This window comes from Sinohyriopsis cumingii, chromosome 14 (assembly GCF_028554795.1).
Source record: "Sinohyriopsis cumingii isolate HCF-2022 chromosome 14, ASM2855479v2, whole genome shotgun sequence".
Lineage (NCBI taxonomy): Eukaryota > Metazoa > Mollusca > Bivalvia > Unionida > Unionidae > Sinohyriopsis > Sinohyriopsis cumingii.
In genome coordinates this window covers 115,910,731-115,934,364 of record NC_142974.1, presented here as the reverse complement: position 1 = coordinate 115,934,364, position 23,634 = coordinate 115,910,731, and the positions used below count along the sequence as shown (strand labels likewise).

Genomic DNA, 23,634 nt, shown 5'->3' with positions numbered 1-23,634 from the left:
TAATCATTTAAGAAAAGAAGTTTCAGCAAATATATACATTTTATATTTTCATAAATAACATGCACACGTGAATGGAAACAAATACACGCATTATTTTATTTGTTTGTTTGTGTATGTATCTTTTGAACACAAAATAAATCTTTAAATAATCAGCATTAGTAACTTCATAATGTATACTTTGGTTGTTATCTGATTATTAATTAAACATTACACCTCGATCCATTTTTAAAGAAATAATCGCCACTTATTTCTAAATTATTTAAATCAAAGACGTCAGGTTATCCATCCCGTGCTTTAACATTTGGTGTGCATGCAGTGTGCTGAATCCATATTCACAATTAGACGATTCAATATTACCAGTATACCGGTTTATTGAGGACATTTTTTTTTCCGGGGATACCTACCACGGCCCTTTTTATTTTACCTCTTCATCGGTAGTTTTCGTTGGTAGAAAATATAGGGGGCGCTCACCAGTTAGTATGTACCTTCGAGAGAGTGACGTATGTAAGGTGAAGTTGTTTGCATTTAAAATGTGCGTATTGGAGAGAATGTTGGCATAAATCTATGTATGCTACTTTCATGTAATGTGGCTGACATTTCTTTGGATATTGTACTCTTGGAAATTGTACATCATCTAAGCACAATGCTAACTAAAATGAATGATCCCTTGTGCTCAAACAGTCAGTCTGAATTAGTCTAAAGGGCACTATCCTTAGGAGCTATTAAAATAAGGAAGTTCACTTTTGCCAGACTATAAAATATCAGCTTTTAAAAGTGCAAAGAATGAATTACCAAACATATAAAATGTAAAAAAAAGTTATCGTCTCTTTTTTTATACAATTTACCTCTGATGTTCAGGAAGTAAAAATGACCAAGTGGAGCTAGCACTATTTAGAAAGGTGCACATCTGGAATAAGGTCAAGCTTTTTACACTATAACCTATATTACACCCATGAATCATACACCAAAACCAAGGGAATTAAATGTTCTTTGAACAATACCTAATATATACAAGGTCTTTTTTAAATAGCCAGTATAACCATTGAGGAAACCCGGGAAGATGATTTTTCTTTAAAATCCTAACCCTATGCAAAATACGAAACTGTAGTGCGCCACCATAAGGGAATTCTAGAGTAATTTGGTTACTAATGTAATGACACTAACAGCATGTTTTTATTTCTCATGACAAAATAATTCAAAAATTTACTTTTTAGTTAACTTTTAATATTGCAAATGTATTTGATGCACCTTAATCACATTGTTGAAACGTGCCATGTTGTGGCCAAATGGAATTTTGTGAACGATATTCCTTTCAAGTTTTGGATTTCAAAATAAATATGTCGTTTTTTAATTATATACTAGGCGATGTTAATGTGTTAAGTACATAAGTACATTATTTCTTTGTAAGATGGCGAATCATCCAAAGATTTTTAGGACAGGACATGCTTTCATAATTTCTCAAGCCCACCAAATGCTTTTCTTGATTGTTGAGTAAATGTATTGTATGTTTACTAGCCCTCTCTGTTAAATATCTTCCCAGGGTATGGACATTCCACTCAGTTTCACTGTCAGTTATATCAATAGTGTAGATGCAAGAATCAGTGTAAACACTTCCTATTTGTCTCAAGAAACTGTCTAATGTCAACATAATGTCTTTCACATGGTGTCAGCTACATAACACATCAAGCTGACTCGTCCTGCTTTTGCTACAGTTTTTCATTACAACTTATTCAACAATTAACAAACAAGTAGCACATTCATATACTTCAAGGTGGTGACCATTCAGTCTCCAGTACGGTGGTGAGAGTGTGGATGGTGTTGGCGCTTGCGATTTTGCTTTGAACTTGTTTAATTTATTTTTCAGATAATATAACGAATATAATATATTTACTTGCCTGCAAATCAGAACAACATATTGTACAGCTATTGACATCGGAGATTTAAAATATAACGGCGGTATATCGTGGTAAGTATGCAACATTTTTCATGGTACCAAGCTCTAGTCACGACTGGATTTAAAGATCAGGATTTCATATATGGACAGACTTATTGATACAATCAATATGATAACCCTCCCTCCACCATCACAAATCAGCACATTATGGATGTAGACTGGGTAATCAGGTTCTATCCCACCTTCTGACACCGTCAAAACACAACTTGTCCCATACTCAATACGTAGTTCAAGTTGCTAATGAGATCTTTGTTACCGTGAGAGAGGGAAACTTCTTCTCTTCACATGTTTCTTTAGTCTTTTCAATCGCACTTGTATTTAAATTTTCACGCTCTAATTCCTTGTCTAGAACAGGGGGTTTGTATGGTTTCTTGGTCACATCATTCATTTTCAAGACCGGGACAACAATGCGCACGGAACACTTACAAACTACAAGGTTAAAACCCACTATATGGTTATCGGTTACACTATATATATATATATATATATATATATATATATATATATATATATATATATATATATATATATATATATATATTGACATCTCTGATGGGTGAAGCAAACGACATCTGACGGGTGTTTCTTTCACCTTCTAAAGGATTTCTTTTGTGCCATATAAAATGTCTCCGCATCTAACACATCTCAGAATTCACGACATCGATTTCTACTCATTCAACACATTTCACAACAATGATTTCTATGCATCTAACACATTTCACAAAAATAATTTTTAAGTATCCGCTTTTGAAAAGACGATATTGATACATAGTGCAGTGATGGAATCAGCGAATGTCCAAGTTGAATATAAAGCTATAGTCGTTGCAATGGAAAATGGAAAAGAAATTATGCTAGAAGCAAGCTCTCTGCTGTGCAATGTTCAGACATTAGTTTCGATAACAATATAAAAGTTAGAGCTCAATATTTTCTGCAACTTTAGAATTTTCGCAATTATAGAAAATCTAGAATTTTGTTTAATTTGTATGCCCGATGCATGTCGTTGTTGTTGTTGTTGTAGGGTTTAACGCCATTTTTCAGCACAAGATAGGCTATACATGGCGGCCAGTATTAATGGTGGAGGAAGAACCCAGAAAATCCCCGGAAAGAACCACCGACCCTCGAGAAGCTACTGGCAAGCTTTCTCACATACCCACATTGGCCGAATCCGAGACTCGAACCTACGCAGACAGAGGTGAGATGGCAGTGATCCGTAACGGAGAGCGCTTTAGACCACTGGGCCACTCGGGGCCCCCCGATGCATGTCAGATAAATATATATAGTTATATAAAAAAGGAAGAAACTGATAAAGAATTTAGTGCATTCCTATCAAATGCATATTAAATAGCAATTACTATTAAAATAGTATGAGATGACACATACGACAGACAGACTGACAGACAGATAGATAGATAGATAGATTGATAGACAGACATACAGTCAGACAGACAGACAGACAGATAGCAGACAGATAGATAGATAAATAGATAGATACGCATTTCTAAATTTCTTTTCAATGTCATGTATTTTAGACACATTCCTTGTCGATTGCACCCTTATGCTAATGTATATTTTGAATATTGGCGCTCTAATATTTCGACTGTTTCCTCTGTGGGCTTTTTTAAATGAAGATATACGTTTTCTATCTATGTGAACCCTTATCTTATTTATCCATGCCTCGATGTTTGTAAACATTTATGTCTTTATTGTTGTTTTTCACCTTTCTCGTATCGTACTGTAATGACTGAGATTTCTACTTGGGCTATCAAAGAAGTGCCTGGATAGCACCGGGATAGTGTGATACAGTCGGTCTGTACGTATGACTTCGCACGAGAGTTTTGCCCTAATAGTCCTACTACACATATATAATTAGGCACACTGTGACATACGATATATGTAGTCACGTGACTCTAAAGTATACCAATACTTTCTTGATTTGTATCTTATTCCCGGGAGTGGTATTTGGGAGGTAGGGTTGATTTTACATAAATTTCAGATAAATAGTGAGCTTTCTGTCCCAGGTGTCTGTGAATTGCCATGTGTTATCATTAATACAAGTATCAGCAAAAATCAGACTGTGTTATTATCACTTCAGGTCTTTTCCTATCCCGGAAGACTCATCCCTTGTGTCATAGCGTATGAATTAATGTGATCCACACCATATATATATATATATATATATATATATATATATATATATATATATATATATATATATATATATAATATTATATATATATATATATAGAGAGAGAGAGAGAGAGAGAGACAGACAGAGACAGACACACACACACACTGACCGGACCTGATAAAGGACATGCATTCATACAATTGATATTCCCACTGAGAGTCATCCCAAGCCCATGGATCGAACCCGAGAGTCTTAACTTGGAAGCTATTGAGATCGCCATCCGATATATACACACTGACCGGACCCGATAAAGAACATGTATTCATACAATTGATGTTCCAAATGAGAGTCATCCCTAGTCCGTGGATCGACCCCGAGAGTCTTAATTTGGAAGCTATTGAGATCGTCATCCGATATATGCACCATCCGGTATATACACCAACTGAACATGAAAAGACAAAATAATAAATGCAAATGACATTGATCTTAATTAATCCCGTGCTTCTTACCCACATCTTCTAATAACAACTTGAAGATTATTGCAGTCGCTATCATAGAAGCAGTACTGGTTATAGAGAAGATCTTTTGTTCGTTGTTAGTCCAAACTTTGCACATGAGTCCAAATTTTGCACACGAGTCCAAACTTTGCACATGAATCCAAACTCTGCATTTACATTCATCTTGCTATTGTTGTCTCCATTTCTCCTGAATGGACTGGCATGTCAACATGGCATTTTCACTTAACGGCTTCATATGCTGTCTAGTTCGTAAAATAAACTGGTGCAAATATGGCGTCCAATGTGAGTGCCACAGTAGTCATGCTGAGCATCTTGCTATCAGTACTCTTTTATGGTTGTTGTTGTCATGGGGTTTACCACATTTTGTAAGCACAAGATAGCTGGAGGAAGAATCCGGGAAAACCCTAGAAAGAACCTCCAACCCAAGGGAAGATACCGGCAAGCAATCTCACATTGCGACACTCCTACATGGATAGCCATATCAGGTTTCTCTAAAAAAGACATTCTATAATGTCTAGTTGATCCTGAATGAAAATGCTGCCGATCGGACATGTGGTAGGGCTGCCGCACAGGGGCAATCTTAATAAAATTTTTGCCATTAATCAGCCTGCATTGATTAACGTATGAACGTGAGATTTTCACTTGACTTGTGATGACGTCTACTGAAAATGATGCCAATATGGTGTCTAATAAGGCCACCGCATGAGCCATCTTAGCATCTTGTTGTTGCTGTTGCGCGCTTCCTCCGGTATGGATGGTGGTATGAACATGGGATTTTCACTACAAAACTTCGTGTGATGTCTTGTTAGTCCTGAATGAAGAACGTGCTGATCAGAGGCCTAATACGGTTGCTACATTGGTTAATATGAAAATCATTTTATCTCTGTTTCTCTTGAATTAATGTTAATATTAGTGTGGAGTTATCGCTAAAAGACTTCTTATTATGTTTAACGGAATCTAAAGTAAAATGATACTCATATGAATTCCCGCATTATCTCCCCTTCTCCTGAATGGAATTAAAACACTTTTGGCGCTACTCGTCTTAAATGGAAATTCATTTTAACATTGCGTTTCATCAGATGAGTTTTGAATGTATATAGTTAATCCTAAACAAAATTACCAGATACAACATGGTGACTATCTTGAAAATGTTCGCATATCTACTCCTCCCAAATGGATGGTTATATCAACGAGGAGCTTTCACAACTAAAGTTCTTATGATATCTAGATGGCCCTCAAAGCAAATGGCGCCAGTCTTACATCCAATATGGCTGCCACTACAGCTTTCTTGAATCTCTTGTTTTTGCTACTACTGCCCCTGCATGGGTGAACATTATGATATGTTTTTCATTCACCAAAAGACTGCTGATAAAGTCTCCTTGGTCCTAAATGCAAATGTCGACAACGTGACATTCGATGTATCTACAACAGTAGCTAATCTGCAAATCAAATTATCGCTGAAGAATATCAGAGTTTTCAACACTCAGCAATACTGAATTTCTGGAACTTCTTTTCGTCCAGCAGATTATCTGTCCCTTCCAGGAACCCATGTTTTATTATTGGCTTCTCTTTAGGGGCTTTTCTCTTAAAGTATTGTCTGGCATGTATTGTGCTGAGCCAAGATACACAAACACACAGGTGTGCAATACTATTTCCTTGAAACGTTGATTACTAGGTTAATAGAAAATACACATGCATTACTCTCAACATAGTATCGTTTAAAGACCGCATATGCACAAATACCGCCACGTGTTTCTTACAACGTTCAAAAACACAAACGGTGTTAACAGGATCAGACGGACTTTGACTGAAATCATAATTCACCAGGCGAGAAAACGGAAGAAAAGATGCCCAAACACGTGTTTGTAACTTAGAGAATTTGGCAGACAACGTTGAGAGATCGTAGCATGGATCTACTAGCGAGCCAACTCAGAAATTAGTAAACAGGTAAGGTACAGAGCCTACTGAGATAATACTTAACACTTTGTGATGCAACAGTGGTGGCTCCTGTATTTACTTTGCCCATTCCACTTACATTTGGTTATTGATAAAACAACGCAACAAAAGCCATCTAACTGAGACGCAAAATGTCCTGGTACTTAAGCTATGTGTACGTGGTGCATTACGAATAGTGACTTTTCTTTCTGTAAATTTGATATGACACATGCTGACACAGGGGATTCAAGATGTCCTTGGGTCTCTGTCCTTGTCTCTTGGAAGATGGATCTGATATCTTTTAGACGAAGACGCCACTACAATGGTCTATTCCAAAGTGTTCACAATAGTTTACTAACATTAGGAAAAGAACAGAATTAAGATATTAATTCCCGATACATACGCGTTATGATATTTATTCCCAATGCATACAAGTTGTGATATTCATTCAAAGACCAAGGTCAGTGCATGTAACTGGATAAAGCTTATTGAAATGGATGCACACACGTTGCCTACAAATCCTCATATACACTCATGACGCAATATAGCCGACGCATTATCAAATTGTAAACGTCAGTATTCAATGCATTTTCAACTGAATAACATAATGTCAAAGAACACACACACAGATATATATATATATATATATATATATATATATATATATATATATATATCATAACAGTGGTATTTTGCCGTTTTCATTATACCTTAAGCCGATCTGCATCAGATCATGTGACGACAAGAGTGTGAAATTCAAAATATCAACACCTAACGTAATGTAAAGGTAGTATTGAATGGACAAATTTTTGCTATATAATTGGAAAAGTGACAATGATGTTGAATATATATGTTGTGCCGAAATATATAAAGATTTGCTCGACGTCTCATGTAATGAACTATGCATAGACTGATAATATAGAAATAGATCAGCGTAGAACAAACGCAAAAGGGGAAAGAAAAAAAAAACGTACAAGATTTTTTTAGAAAATGACAGCAACCAATTTGACGATTATACCGTACATGAGTTATATAAAATGAAATCCGCCTGATATTAACAAAGATTACATCTGATGTGGTGCTAGAACTGATGAACAACAGATAAAATATTTTCACTAAGGAATCAACATTATGTTATACACCCTACGACAGAGTAAGAAGTAGACCATACTTAGAAAGTTATTACAATTAATGTTGAATTTTCTGGTGAAAAAGAGAATAAACCAATTTCATATTTATATCACCTACAACATCGTCTCCTCTCCAGACTGAGACACAATGTATTCTGTAATGAGCATTTCTGACCCAATGATTGCAATCCAACTCACCGCAAGAGTATGAATTTGATTGGCTAAGCTCAAGTTCACTGACCAATCAAAACATCATGTCACTGACCAATAAAATGTCTTGTGTTTGAGAGTGGGAATTATATGCGATCATAGGTTTAATATCATTTATCAATATATAACCACATTACAATTAGAGGATGTAATTTCAATGATGTTATGTACAATCGGAATAATAATAATAATAATAATTGCCATAAGTAATTAAGATATAATGCGTCCTTGGTTTCATCTCCCACACTCACTCCGAAAAAGAATACATTTAACGGATCGCAGACAAACTATAAAGGAACCATTCAGCTGCCAAATTGGAATTCGGTCAGTACCTGTTTTTGTGTGTGCCACTTGTAATATACTTTGTGTGTGTGTGTGATTTGTGTCAGGATGTGCTCAACCGCTAAAATGATTAAGCGAGTGACAAAAGTATTTATTATTTTATCAGACTATAACTATATCGTAATATAGATTTTACAATACTTCAAAGTCCAATTAAAATAATCCTACTAATTTTCACATGCGATCTACAGGGTTGCCTCGCACCTCTACAGGGTTGCCTCGTACCGCCTTTTCTCGTTGTAATCAAGGTCAACACTACAGCCCGCCAGCAAGTAAAGCATGTGACATATATGTATTATGGATGGAAGTTAAAAATAAAACCCCAGTGGGATTGGCTGGTATAGTTAATGAGGTCGTAGGAGCACTCAGGCGACTCGAAGCATTTGTGGCGGCATGCGTTTCACTACTGATCAGCTCTTATAAAGAGAGTCGGCTCACTCCACGTGCTTCAGATACTACTGGATAGACAAAAGAGTTCACTTAGACTAGGTGAGTATTAGTTGTCTCTGCTCTTCTATCTCTCTATTACTCTCATGGTGTACTAACTCATATCATGATAGGTCTTCATAACTGGCCACATCTTCTGTTATTGTTGTTATTATCTTTTTTAAAACAAAATTAATTTACATTCATTCTTTGTTGAGAAATATCATTATTTCATTTTGTTAAACTATATTGATTTATTTAAAAACAGAACATTTGTCTATGTGTTATTGAACCAGCATTATACGGATTGGACATGGTAAGTTATACAATTCGGGCATTGATTTTTCTTTTTCTTCCTTGTGTCGTAATATGCTGAGAGATCGGTAATTTTTTGTTACATGTAGGGGCCGAAACTTATTTGAATTAATTATGCGACTGATTACCTTTTGCAACTAATTGGTACTGATTTATATTTTCTGTATAATCATTAAGATTCGTGTCTATAAAATTAACTAGAGATCATAAAAATCAGTAAAATTGATTATTTCACGTAAGTCTTCCTGTTCAACACGTGTATGAATTATACCACGTCATCAGTGCCTTTAAGTGGAATATTTTGTAAATGTCCAATATCACAATCATATGAGATACAAAATGTTTTCTTTTTTCCATGTTTTTTTGTTTTACTTTAACGTTATGTAACAGGGAATTTGTACTAAACATAGTCGCCCGCAAAGGGAGTTAGTGAAAAAAGTCTGAACAGGCGCAAAAAGGCGCCAATTTTTTCTTGGCGTATAATATCCGTGGTATATAAATATGGTTCTTGTTGGAAATATACTAATAGCTGTCAGTTCCTTAGAAAGCAACACTGAGCATTTGTTAGTATTGTAGTTTTTAAACTCCAGCTTTTCTTTGCCTAAATAATAACTATATCCTGTATCATTTTATCCTCTCCTTCACCAGATGTTTGTTAGTTTCTTCGTTAAAAAAGTATACAAAAGTGAAAAGGGGGAAAATTTTAATCCCATCTACAGAATCCCTAATTCTCAAGAAGGTGTAGGATAATTAATTCGGACTCCTCGCTTTTAAAACAATCATTCCTTCATGGCATCGGCATCCTTGGCGGGAATCGATCGACTTGTTTTCTTAGAAAAGCTCTGATAATGATAGCTTTTGTATATGAATGTGCTGCTTGATATAATTTGGTCGCATAGCAACCGCGTAGCTATCTGCGTATTTAACTGGAATTACAATCACATACATTCCGACTCAGCCACCATTCTTTACCTATTTGAATGCAATCCAACATTTTTCGCTGGAGTCATTGCATGCAGAAGCCGTAGAGAAAAGTGCATTGTATGTACAGACCGTGTTCAATTTACATACACTTCATTACCTCTATTTTTAGTCTTTGCCGATTGAGATTTACTTTGGAAAATTGTGCATGCCACCAAAAGCAAATATTGAGAACAAAGAAATAAAACACTTAAACTGATGCTCTGCAAGCTAGGGATCCTCACGTAAATCTATACAGCACAATTTATACATTTTACAATTGTGCACCACTCTGCTATATTTATTACCTATAAACTTCGTACATAAAGTCAACACTTTTATCTGTTCGAAAACACTACTATCATCGATCACCAAGTACAACCGGTAGAAAACAGCTATTGCGTGAGCCGGTTCTCGCCGGTCTCAACCGAGTCAGTGCGCCCTGACAAAACTCAGGGCCAGTAACCTATGTAACAGTTGGAAAATGCGCTCGTACATGTTTTGGATTCTTTTGATTTGCATTGTTCGCAAAGTTTGAATGATACCAAGATCAAAGTACCAAGAAATTACCGGGGAATCTGTGTATCTGAAGCGTTCATATTTACGCCATTGTTTTCCAATATATTCGCTGGCCGTTTGTAAAAACGACAAATTGTTCAAAAATGACTCAAACAATAATGACGTTTTTATCAACACCTTAAATAGCCAAGGATTTCTCGGTTCTTTCTGTGTATTTTGCGTGTAGTCTCTTCCACATCACGACAACAACGGAAAACGTGAGTCATCGCAGTTGCGATGTAATTTTGCTGGCCCTGTATTCGTAAAGCAACACACATTCACATCCCTTCATTTTTTATGCACCAGTTTCCAGTGGTTTTCATTCGCAAGGTTTATCCACATTTACATATTTTGTAAGACTAGTCTATTGTAGAAAAAGGGGGAACATGTTTTAGTGGCATTTGAGCATTACTATTTTCAACATGGTTTGTTAATTATTGCTGCCTATCGGTTCAGTGTACGAGTTTATTTTGTTTTATATCTTTAACCATATAAGGAGGCATTTCCCTACCTAAATTGGTATTTGTTCCGAAACCTAATTAATATAAATGTAGCCGCTTTTTATTTTGCAAAAATAATAAATCATTGTAAATTTTGCAAGAAATATCCACATAAAACTGGATCCACTGATTACTTACGATTGTATAAAAAAATGATCTGTATATGTAACGGCGTTAACTACGCATTCAATCACGTGTATAAATGAGGTCTAATACGCCTTACACACTAGTGAGAACGTTGCCAGCAAATGAAATAATCGATTGCATGTATTGTATTGTATTATTGATTTGTCGAGTTGGTAGGTAAGACGATCTGCATTATTATTGATTGTAGGTCTAAAACCATAGACAATATAATCAACACATCAATATATGATTAACCCACTTTGGTGTTCTGGTTATGAAGCATATATTAAAATGCGGTAAATATTGCACACTATATGCAGCCGTGTTATAAAACGTGTATAGTTTGTTATCATATTGTTCAAAAGACACTAACGTTTTCCGTGCGTTAATTTAAAAACAAAATACATATTTAAACCTGGTATAAACCCTATCAGTGTTGAAGGTGCATGTGTTGCACTGTTTCATCTATTTAATTATCACATGGTTTACATTCTTGTTCGTGAAGATTACTTTCCTCTGAAAAAAAGATTTAAAAAATCAAAATAACAACGAATGCAAAAATGAAGATGTGTCGTTCGTACTTGGTTGCGTAAAACGTGATCTTTATTATAAGCTCAGTTTCGAAAGGTCATTGTACTCGTATTGACGTCATTACCATAGAATTCCATCAATCCAGCTGCTGCTATGGATGTCTAAATATACCTTAAGGCACGCCCTTTTAGTGCCAGTGTTAACATTCAAGGTGTGGTATCCCAGAATAACTTCTATTAAATATCAGTACATTTAATGAAAATATCTTTCTCTTTATCCCCCAAGTTTTATTTTATAATAAAAATCGACTCTATACGACATTCACAAGTGAATGTTTGACACATCTAATTAACGGTTTCAACAGGTTATTTTGGTTTCTTCTCTTTGCAGAGTGAATAGAAATCTTAACCGTGACTTCTTGACCTAACTATATACGTCAGAATTTCAAAACTCATCAGCCATGATTATGATCCCAGAAGAATGCCTTTGGATGATCATTGTTGGCTTTATAATTGCCTTCGTCCTGGCATTTGGCATTGGCGCCAACGATGTGGCTAACTCCTTTGGTACGTCGGTGGGTTCAAAAGTCCTGACCTGGCGCCAAGCCTGCATATTGGCTACGGTATTTGAGATATTGGGCGCTGTCCTGATTGGTAAGAAAATCTTACATGATTTATACTTTTGCTCTAAGGTATATTGCGGTTTATTTTGCACTGTACGAGTTAGATTTATTAACTAGATTAAAAAGATTAATGATATCTTTGTCAATATAATATTTTGCTGATTTTAAAGATCCTGTCGAATTCTCTTGCTTTATTCCGTTGCATTGTCTTTTCTTCGAAACATTTTTATTATTTTTATATTAATGTCCGTGTTTGAAATCAAATTATACACTGAATTACACACTGTTCCTAAATAGTACTTGTGTATTACAATAAACACAATTTTCATGCATAGCTCACAAATCGAACAAGGAAAAATAAACACATTTATTACAGTAATAACAATGACGTTCTCAGAGGTTTCAGTTTATCTTCCAGTAAACAACGAGATTCTAATAAAAATGACTTGTTTTGTTTACAGGTGCTCGAGTTTCAGACACAATAAGGAAAGGAATCATAACCGTGGATGCCTTTAATGACACGGAGCAAGTATTTATGGCTGGAAACGTGGCGGCTCTATCAGGTTAGCCTACAAAGGACACAATGGTCACTGATCCTTATGTAGTTAATTACAACCTAATTACTTACCAGAACATTATAGTTATCTTATTGTTCATTGTTTAGAATTCAAATATTTGTTAACTTTGATTTTCTTTGAATGTCAGTTATCTTATAGCTTATTTGTATATAATAGTGTAGTACTTGCTATTCATCTAATAAACTTGTAAAATATATTATTTTAAAGCATGATTATTTCGTTTCATGATTATTTATAAAAGTACACCATTCATTAACTCATATTGTATATGCACCATATGTATATAGCTTATGAACAGGCAGGTGTTTCTTTTCCATTTCAGCCAAAAAAATCATCAAATGTAGCAGTGTGTCACAAGACACACTCAATTTCTACAAATCTTAAGTCATATACTCAGACCCGACTCCTGTGCTTTCAGGGTCCTGTATATGGCTGCTTGTGGCAACCTTTTTCAAATTACCGGTTTCCGGAACGCACAGTATTGTGGGTGCAACAATTGGATTCTCGCTCGTAGCACATGGACTCCAGGGCGTTCAGTGGCCAAAGCTCGGGATGATAGGTAAGGAAGAAAATGGATATTATGACAAGGACACCTTATTATTCACACATGTATTTATTTGATTTGAAAGTATAATCAAAGACCAGTCGCATAGGACAGCGAGAGAGATAGGTAAGGAAGAAAATGGATATTATGGCAAGGACACCTTATTATTCACACATGTATGTATTTGATTCGAAAGTATAATCAAAAACCAGTCGCATAGGACAGCCAGAGCTGCTCACAGGGAATCAAGAATGATTCAATGTATTCTCACGCATCAGCAAATATCCATTTTTATTGCAGCAATTTCAAAGTGATTTATGAATTCGAGGAAGCGACAGTCAATTAGATAACGTTTTGTATGCATTAATGCTTAATAACCCAAACTGTTTTCACGGAACCATCTCTTTCTGAAAATTTAATTTACATTTTATTGTTTAATTCCAGTTGGATCATGGTTTATTTCTCCAATTTCTGCTGGACTTGTCTCGGCCGGTCTGTTCCTGTTCGTTAACTACTTTGTGCTGAAGAAGGACCAGCCTCTGTTGAATGGACTGAAGTTGCTGCCGTTGTTCTATGCTGTGACTCTCGCTGTCAACCTTTTCTCCGTCTTTTACGAAGGTTCAGAATGTAGGTATTAGTTACTAATGTATACATGTATAAAATGTCATGAAAACTGTATTCATATTAATTAATGTAATTATCCATACAAGTAAACACTGCTCTGTTTTTCTATTTTGACGTCTTTAACTTGGAAAGCTTCACGTGTCCAACATACACTTGTTAAGTTCTGAAGGTTATAGGTTTATCTTTGATTGAATTTAATTAATTCCTTGATTAATTAATGATTTAGGACTGGTTATCAGCTGTCGAGATTTGTCAAAAAATTAGAATGTTTCCCTTTAATTGTCCATGCAAAGCATATTGTCCTGTATTGATGAATGAATGGTTTTGATTTCTATTTCCAGTGCTGCATTTTAACAAAATTCCACTCTATGGAGTTTTTATACTCACATTTGGACCTACTATCATTGCTGCCATCCTTGTCCGATTGGTACTTGTTCCATACCAGCGAAGAACTATCCAAGGTAAGTTTCCCAAAAACGAATTTTTAAAATGAAAAACAAAATCGCAAACTATTGTAGTTTTTCTATTTAGTATCAGATCAGAGATATTTTCATCCGATTTAGATCGATAAATAATTTGTTTAAAAATATTTTCATGTACGAACTGTCGTTACAAGAGTTTCAAAATCAAAGTTTGAATTTTCATGGTTATTCACGTGCAGCGAATATCTCTAGTAAAACTAAAAATTCAGGAGCAACTACAGCTTTATTGCTAAAAGTTGTAATCATCACTTATACTTTATTGAATTATTAAAGCATTTTATGCGATACTTTTTCAGCACAATTGTTGAAAGATAATCCAGAAAGGGAGGTCCTTGCCAAGCAAACGGATGAAGAGGAGGGCAAAGTTAATTTCACCACAGGTAATATGACTAGTTATTGCAAGTAATAAATCATATATCCTTTATTATGAAAGCATATTTATTGTAAATCGAGTTATGTGTGTTCCTATCAAAACAGCTGTACATTGTATGTATGTAATGTATGTATGTGTGTGTGTGTGTGTATGTATATGTATGTATGCATGCATGTATATCTGTATGTGTGTGTATGTACGACCATTTTATATTTCTTAGTTAATATTAACATTTTCTTAAAATTTCCTACAGCGCTTCGAAGGGGCTTGAGAGCTATATCGGAATGCGAAGAGACGAATTCTGAAAGCCCAACTCGGGAAGAAGTTGTTATGGTTTTGAATAAGTGCTGCATGGAAAATGAAGAGAAGAACAATAATGGTAAGATTTATGTTACCATAGATACTGACATGTAAGACAGATATCTTTATAAACGTAAAGCTTAGATGACTGTCTTCTTATGAACAGTTTTTCAAGACGTAGACATTGCAATATGATTTAGAAAGAAACAAGCAAAACTCTGCATTGAAAGGTGTCTCCTCAAACTCGTCGAATTGCTTTACAACATGCAATCGTAAACAATTTTGTCCAGCCTGATTGTACACGCATACATTTCAATTTTAGAATTTAAATAAGCGAAATATAAACAAGACATTTTGTGCGTGTAAATTCGATATCATCGAAATAGACAGAATGCATGTTGTTATGTGCTAATTCGAGTACTGAGAATAAAGACAATCATATTTGCAGGCTCTATATAAGCGAGGTAGAAGGAATGCATACGTGTACATTTTGTTAATTCAGGAATAATAAATTTTAAAGTTGGAATATGGCCAAACGAGTTTACACAAATCCCCATATTTACTAGGAGAAACACGTCGGCTTAATATTTTAGACCGACAACTGAGATAAAAAGAAAACGTCATTGTACATGTCTTCTGTTTATATCCTTGATTAATTCATCAGCAAACATTTTGATTTTTTTTTCAATAGAAAATAAAGGAGACTCCAGGGAAACTACACCCTCTCTACATGTTAAAGAAGTTTCAAAGGTGAGCAATAATATATGCATATCAAATTTTGTTTTAAAATTGCTTCCAAACTTTATCAGGTAAAATAGCTCGAATCTTATGATACTTTATAAAACACAGTTCTGTATAATTTCTCAAAATTGTCACTGTGATTTTTAAGAAAGAAATGTTTACCTGTTTACACACTTAATTTAATTTAACTGAATTTAATTAAATTTAAATTGATGTCTTATGTTCATTACATGAGTGAAGCCTATCCATAGTATTTACATGTATCAATGTGAACATTATAATATTTCTTGATCATGTAAACTGGATACATTGCCTTACCTATTGCAGGAGCAAATGGTTCTGGGTACAAAAACACCTGGTGGTATAAGCATGGCTTCATCATTTGGAACAGCTAGCGTGTCTTCATCAATGCCTTTGTTACCTATTGATGTTAAAGTCGATGGTTCTCTAACTCCACTGATTACCGGAAATACCTATACAAACAATGCTACAGGTAAGGGGATATTGTAGGTGAGCTTGTTTTCTTTAGTTTTGTTATATGTACTTAAGATTCATTCGGTCTTTTGCATGTTTTTGCAAGTTTTTCTTTCTTTGTCTTTCATTTTATTTTATTTTCCCTTGGGACGCTGTACCCATTTTGTTCTTACTTGGATTTAGTTACGTTAAGACTATTTACATATAAAGAAGGGTCTGAAGATTACATATATTTAGATATGCAAAATTCGTCGACTGTTTACACAAACGGTATCTGTTATACACCCAATTTTAATAGGCAGTTATGAAAACGTATATTCTTCTAATGTAGTTGTAAAAATAAGTTCTTTAGACACCAAAATCTTACAAGTCAGCTTTTTATGATTCGGGGTGATGTAGATCTTGTCAGATTATTTCCTACACAGTTTGTATAATGAAATACCTCTTTGGTAAAATATACTAAACTGAGTTGTGTCTATCAAAGTTTATAGCTGGCTTTCTATCTCTGCATATGTAGTTGTACGATTTTCTTTTACAGGTTCTTTGGAGAGTAGCACCACTGACATTTCCGCGAACAGTCTTGAAACGGGCATCTCTGTAAGTTTTGCTCATGTTTAAAACCTCTAGAACATCCCTTAAATGGTCAAACTATTCATTCCTGATCACTGTTCAAAACTATTTGATCCTTTTGAAGAAAAAAGCCCCGTCCAGTTACGTCAAATTACATTAGGAATTAAGAAAAAACCGTTATAAATAAAGGTCGGGATATAGTAGCAAAGAATACATGTATATCTTTGTCTAAATACAGCTTGAACTTAACACCCTCTGTCAAATATTCAAACTTTTTCAACAACGAAGTATATTATACACAAAGGTAGATATAGGGTGGTGAGCCTCCGAGTAAGATGATTTTATTCGCGATGTCCTTTCAATGGATTTTAATTCATAGTGTTCGTCATTTCAGTTTGAACGTTAATCTCTCACAGGATAAAGAACCAGTTAAATCCAGATTTATTTAGCTTAAGTAGCTAAATCAATTAAACAAAATACAAGCAAATGATTATATGCTTTGCATCTTCAGGCTGAAAGACGACATGCCAGACAGCTGGTTGAGGACAAGCCCGAAACTGCAAAATTGTTCTCATTTCTTCAAATCCTCACAGCAGTGTTTGGGTCATTTGCACATGGAGGAAACGATGTCAGGTAAATATCTGTCTTTTCAGCGTGTAGTCTTTGATTATATTAATAAGAAGAATCGTAAAAGTATGTTCTTAGATTCTATGCTAAAAGCCACTGTCTTCATACTTTGTATGGAGACGGTGACTTTAAAGCAGCCACTTTTATAATTGTATTGCTTGCATTTTTGATGTACGGAAATGACTTTGTACTTCACGATTCCAAGATTTGACAAGAGAAAAGATCTTTATTTTCGAAACGAATCGCCACACATTCATTTGAGTTTAGAGATCTATATAAGCGAGAGAGAAGGAAGATACGAATGCATAGGGTAAATTGTTTAATTAAGGAATAATACATTTTAAAGACGGAACATGGCCAACAAATTAACACAAATCCCCATATTTACTAGAAGAAACACAGTAAATCTATTTTTATTATTATTGGATATAGAAGATTTTTTGTCATGATCTGCAGTGTATATATTTTGATTAATCTTGTTGAAAGGCTTTGTTTTCAAAAATGTTATGTTAAAAGCTTTTATGACACATATGTTATATTGAAAGCTTTTATAAATAGATGTTATATTAAAAGCTTTTATAACACATATGTTATATTGAAAGCTTTTATAAATAGATGTTATATTGAAAGCTTTTATAACACATGTTATATTAAAAGCTTTTATAACACATATGTTATATTAAAAGCTTTTATAACACATATGTTATATTAAAAGCTTTTATAACACATATGTTATATTAAAAGCTTTTATAACATAGATGTTAGCGTCAGTAGCTATGCAATATTTAATTAATTGATGCTATTAGCTATGCAGTGTGAACACGACAATTTTTCCCCAGCAGTGCATACATCACGAAGCGCTATGAAACATCATATGTCTGAATGCAGTGAAATGACGCAAATAGGACTTGTAACATTGGCAGTCTTCATTCTTTGGTAAATGATCATGTATACATTGTCTTATGCAATATCCGGATATTATAAAATAAGAAACAAATTAAAAGGACCGTAAATTGGCTGTTTTTTTTTTTTTTTTGCTGTGGTATTTTTCCGTTATGTAGACAATTGTTTGCATTTTATTCCAGCAATTGTATCGGTCCAGTTGTTGCCCTTTGGGTTACCGCAAGCACTGGCAATGTCGCCCAGAAAGTTCCAGTTCCAATCTGGATCCTTGTGTACGGTGGCGTTGGGATTTCTTTTGGCCTGTGGGTTTGGGGGAGTAAGGTCATGAAAACAATGGGAGAGGATCTCACGAAGATCACACCGTCCAGGTGAGGAAAGATACCTTAAGGAATGATTATATATGATGAGTCCATTATTATATTATTTATTTTATCATGTTCGTGAACCTTGAGATTTTACTTAGCAAATTTAACATTAATTCTTCACCAGTATGATGTGTAATTATGCTGATGAATCTGATCAGTAAATGAAAGTCATCAAATACAATGTTATATTAAAAACCTCTATCGTTTATATACGCAATACACACTTTTATGTGTTGATCCATAACACTAGCAAGCAGTTTAGCTCCGTTAGTCAAAGACTAAAATAGTTTGTGTGATGGTCTTTCGTCCGTTCCTCATTCGTCGTCTCTCCGTCCGTTACCAAAAGTTTGTTATTGCTACACATCCTAAACTATTTGGAGGTTTGCCAGTAAAACTTGAACTCGTTCACCCCCACGAAAATAGTGTTGTTCGGACATCAGATATTGCTGCCACTGCGGTCACCCTGAACATCTTGTTGTTGCTAATGCTTCTGGTTGGATAGTCATCGGGTTTTGGAAACATTTCACTAAAAGACACCTTGTAGTATTTAGTCCTGAATGAAAATAGTGCCAATCTCATCTGTCGTCCATAATGGCCGTGCAGGAAGCAATCTTAAAGGCCGTGTTATCCCAAATCCGTCTGAAAGGATTGACCAATCTTAATCAATATGAGGTTTTCAGTGAAACATTTAGTATGATGCCTAGTTGGTCCAAAATGAAAATAACGCTGAATTGGCCTCCAATTTTGTTATTGTTATTGTTATTGTTCCATCAGCTCATTCTGAATCACTGACCGTATCAACGTGAAGTTTTCACTAAATGATGTATTGTGATGTCTAGTTGGCCCTAATGAAAATGGTGATCTAAGCTCCAATATGGCCACCACATAAATCATCTTATGAAACTTATCACAATTCATCCTGAATAAATTGTCCTATAAACTAAGGCTTTACTAAAAGATTTATTTTGATATATATTTGGTCCTGAATGAAAGCTGTGTTGATTTTACGTCGAATATGGCCACGAAAGCAGTCTTCCGGAAACTCTTGTCATCGCTACTCCTCCTGAACACAAAGTCGTATTGACCTGGGATTTTCGCCAAAGTTCTTATATGATCTCTATTTGGAACTAAATGAAATTGCTGCCAATCTGAGGTCCAATCTGGCAGCCATATTAAAAATCTTGTTATCATTACTTCTCCTGAATGAAAGTGTTATTGGCAAGGCGTTTTCACCAGAAGACTTCTTATTATGACTACTTGGTCATAAATGAAAACTGTGCCGATCTGATGTCTTATATGGCTGACACAGTGGTTAGCTTGAAACTCGTATAGTCACTACTTGTACTGAATGAATGCTCATATCAGTATACAGTTTTCACTAAAAGACATGTGTTTTGTTGATCCGATATAGAAAAAGCGCAGATTTGATGCAAATTATGTGGTCATCCAGAAAAATCTTCCTTAAGCTAATCCTCTTTTCACATGGGCTTGTCATCAAAGGGGTTCTTGTAGTGTCAGTAGGTTCTTTATGAAAATTACTAATCATCAACACATCCATCATGGTGGCTGTCGTGTCTGTTATCGCTTCCTTTCACCAATAGACATATTATATCTTTGTTTTCCTAAACGAAAATGGTGTCAGTCTTATATCCAATATTGTCGCCACAAAGGCTGTTTTCAAAATCCTGTCAATACTACCCTTGAATGGATGATAATTATGACAAGGGGTTTCACCCAAAAACTTAACATGATGTCTACTTTGTCCGAAATGAAAAGGGTGGTAATCTGACGTCCATTATGTTCACCACGGCAGCTATTTTTAAATCCTTTTGTTACCGAAAACTATTAGAGATGGTTTCAACACTCGGCAGCTCGAGGAAGAAATGGTTTTATATTGAAGTTTTGGAAATTCCTTTCGCCGGTAGAGAGTTAGCTCTCTTTCGAAGGAATTGAGTTAAGGTAGAGCTTTCGCGTGTAATATAATTTTTCCAATGAATATGCTCAGTTACATTGATGATTTCTCAAATGCAATTTGAACATGCTTGCTGAAACTTAAGTATTAATTATCATTCTTGTATTTGCAGTGGGTTCTGCATTGAACTTGGGTCAGCACTTACAGTTCTAGTTGCTTCCAATGTCGGTATTCCAATAAGCACTACGCACTGCAAGGTGGGGTCTGTCGTTTGTACGGGTTTTGTGCGTTCCAAACAATCTGTAGACTGGACACTCTTCCGGAACATTATCTTGGCATGGTTTGTGACTGTACCAGTATCAGCCGGACTAAGCGCAGCATTTATGGCAATTTTCATGAAGGTTATATGAAAACAGTCAACTTGGAGTAGAGTTGAGTTGAAATGCCAAATATTCTTCCACTTGCAATGAAAGGGAGGTGTTCCACTGTCTGAGATTCGCATTACCTGATGTAACGAGAAAGAAGCCTACGTGTAGGAAACCAAGGAATGCCAGTGAACAGTATTAACTAACAATTTGCAGCTACTCGTGTTAGATGGACCTTTTCTATTTTGACACAAAAAGTGTACATTGGACAGAATTATACTTTCGCAGGGTGTTTTTCTAATGAGAGAACAAGTGCTTTGCAATCTTAATCAGAAGGGTTTGCTAAATAAGTTCTGAATTTAAACGTTTCTGACGGGTTGATATGACCAGTTTTAGAAAGTGTTGATAAATCGATCAAACATGCTAGATACTTTGCAGTTGTATCAATAATTTGTAGAACGGATGAATTTGAATATTGTTTTGTAAGATCACATCACCATGTTAAAACGGTGCTGATTCCTTTTAAAATCTATTGTAGATCTGATACTCATATGTCTAAACTGACAACAACATCATGATTATGTAAATCATATTGCATTTATTTACATACTGCATCGTTCCTGTGTGCACCATGCAAGGGAGATAATAATGAAATGCCTTGCTTTACGTCTCAAATGAAAATGACTCTAATATCTAATTATTTTAATTGGTTTGTTTTAATTAGTTTGGACAATACACGGCATGTGTCTTTATTTCAAGCTTATTATTTATCAAGTATGCCTTGGATTTCATTGTGTATGGAGAACTTCATAAGCATGCCCTTTAAAGGATTATGACTTATAAAGATTAAAGGTAAAATACTGAATATATTATGCATTCTGTTGAAACTGAATTAAAAAGAAACATGGGGCATTACAACCTGTCATTGTGTGATCACTAATGTGTTCATTAAGGATGTTCACTGCATGTTACCTTTAGAAAATGTTTTTTTTTCTTACATTTTCTGCAACAGTGACACAATTAGTATTGTTAAATGTTATATGTACGCACAAGAAATTAATTGTGATTTGAGGTTGTGTTTGTGTATGTAAATATTTTGTGAGTACTTTTGTTTTGTGCTTTTAAAGTTATAGTCATTAGCATTCCATTACATGTATATTAGTTTGTGTTTAAGTGATGCATGCCTGATATATCTGTACGGGTAGAAGAATGATAACGAACAAATTGAATAAAAGGCAGGGTACAGTTCATATGTACGAGTCGAGAACACAAAAATAATTGTATTGTAAACCGTTCATAGCAGACTCTGATTTTGCAATTTGACAAATTAATACTGACATGTACTGAGTTTCATAATATTAAATTTCTAATGTGTCAATCAGTATTTAATCCCGATTAGTGCTGAATCCTTCAGATAATGAACACATTTTAATGAGCCTTGGATTTAAAATAAGAGAACAACCATCAGTTTCCAAATCCAACGGGAAGGAAAGCCCAGAATAATTAGAAATATTGAGTGACAATGGAAAGTGTCTTGAATCAATCCAATGATCAGCATTCCATATAAACAGGATTATCTGAATAAAATTCTTTACCATTGCTTGGAAGGCTGTATTAATGTCAGCCAAATATAATTACTTTTGACTCGTTCTAGAGTTATTATTTGGTAATTATCATGCATGTATGTATATATATATATATAGAAAAACTGGATACTCGTCTATCTTTAAAGTAAGTCTTTAATCTACATCAAGTCAATTGTTTAAATCAGTTCTGAAGTCCTTACGTCACTGCCCGGAGTCATCTAGTCTATCAGTATATATATATATATATATATATATATATATATATATATATATATATATATATATAATCAGTATGAGCTGTTGGAGAATACCCTGGAGATAATAGCAAGCAAGAGATGAATTTGAAAAGTGTGTACTTTAACCAATGTTAAATCCATCCATATAAATGTAAATATACATCATACAAATTATTGTTTCCAAAGTATGAAACAATAAAGTCAGTGCCCTGTACATAGATATTATTTATTTTTATACAATTGTAGTCATTGCATTTCTGCAATATTGAAACCGGTGAGAAAATAAAAGCAACGGTTTGCAAAAAGCCGGTTCACTAAATTTGTTCATGTTGTTTCTATATATCTTTTGATGCAAAATATTGTCAAAACTGCACACACACACACACACACACACACACATATATATATGTCCAGTGATAGCACGTTCCGTTCTGTATGGTGTATTTTTATAATTCTTTATATCTTGATTTCATTCATAAGAATCCAGAATGACTATCGGTATAAGATAGTTAATCACAATGTCGTCATGCCAGTGTGTTTCCTACACACGAGTGCATATAACATCGATTGAGAAATATCATTTTTGGTGATGTTTTCTTAGTCGTGAGGGAATATGGACTCGTGCGTGCTGACAAGGCGATGCGTGTCGTTTACCCGCAAACCTGGGTTCGAATCTCCGTAGAGTACGAATTAAAAGTA

The 23,634-nt window shown here is 34.8% G+C and overlaps 1 protein-coding gene across 1 annotated transcript; it reads left to right on the top strand.

The window, feature by feature from the left end:
• Positions 1-8,548: 8,548 nt before the first annotated feature.
• Positions 8,549-23,254, top strand: LOC149784651 (sodium-dependent phosphate transporter 1-like). The gene is made up of 14 exons (XM_089932705.1): positions 8,549-8,706; positions 12,024-12,286; positions 12,717-12,818; positions 13,252-13,392; positions 13,822-14,004; positions 14,343-14,462; positions 14,780-14,863; positions 15,110-15,235; positions 15,848-15,906; positions 16,225-16,390; positions 16,910-16,968; positions 17,453-17,574; positions 18,654-18,839; positions 20,921-23,254. Exons 2-14 carry the CDS (start codon positions 12,094-12,096, stop codon positions 21,156-21,158), a joined length of 1,779 nt encoding a protein of 592 aa, XP_089788831.1. The 5' UTR covers positions 8,549-8,706; positions 12,024-12,093; the 3' UTR covers positions 21,159-23,254.
• Positions 23,255-23,634: the final 380 nt, after the last annotated feature.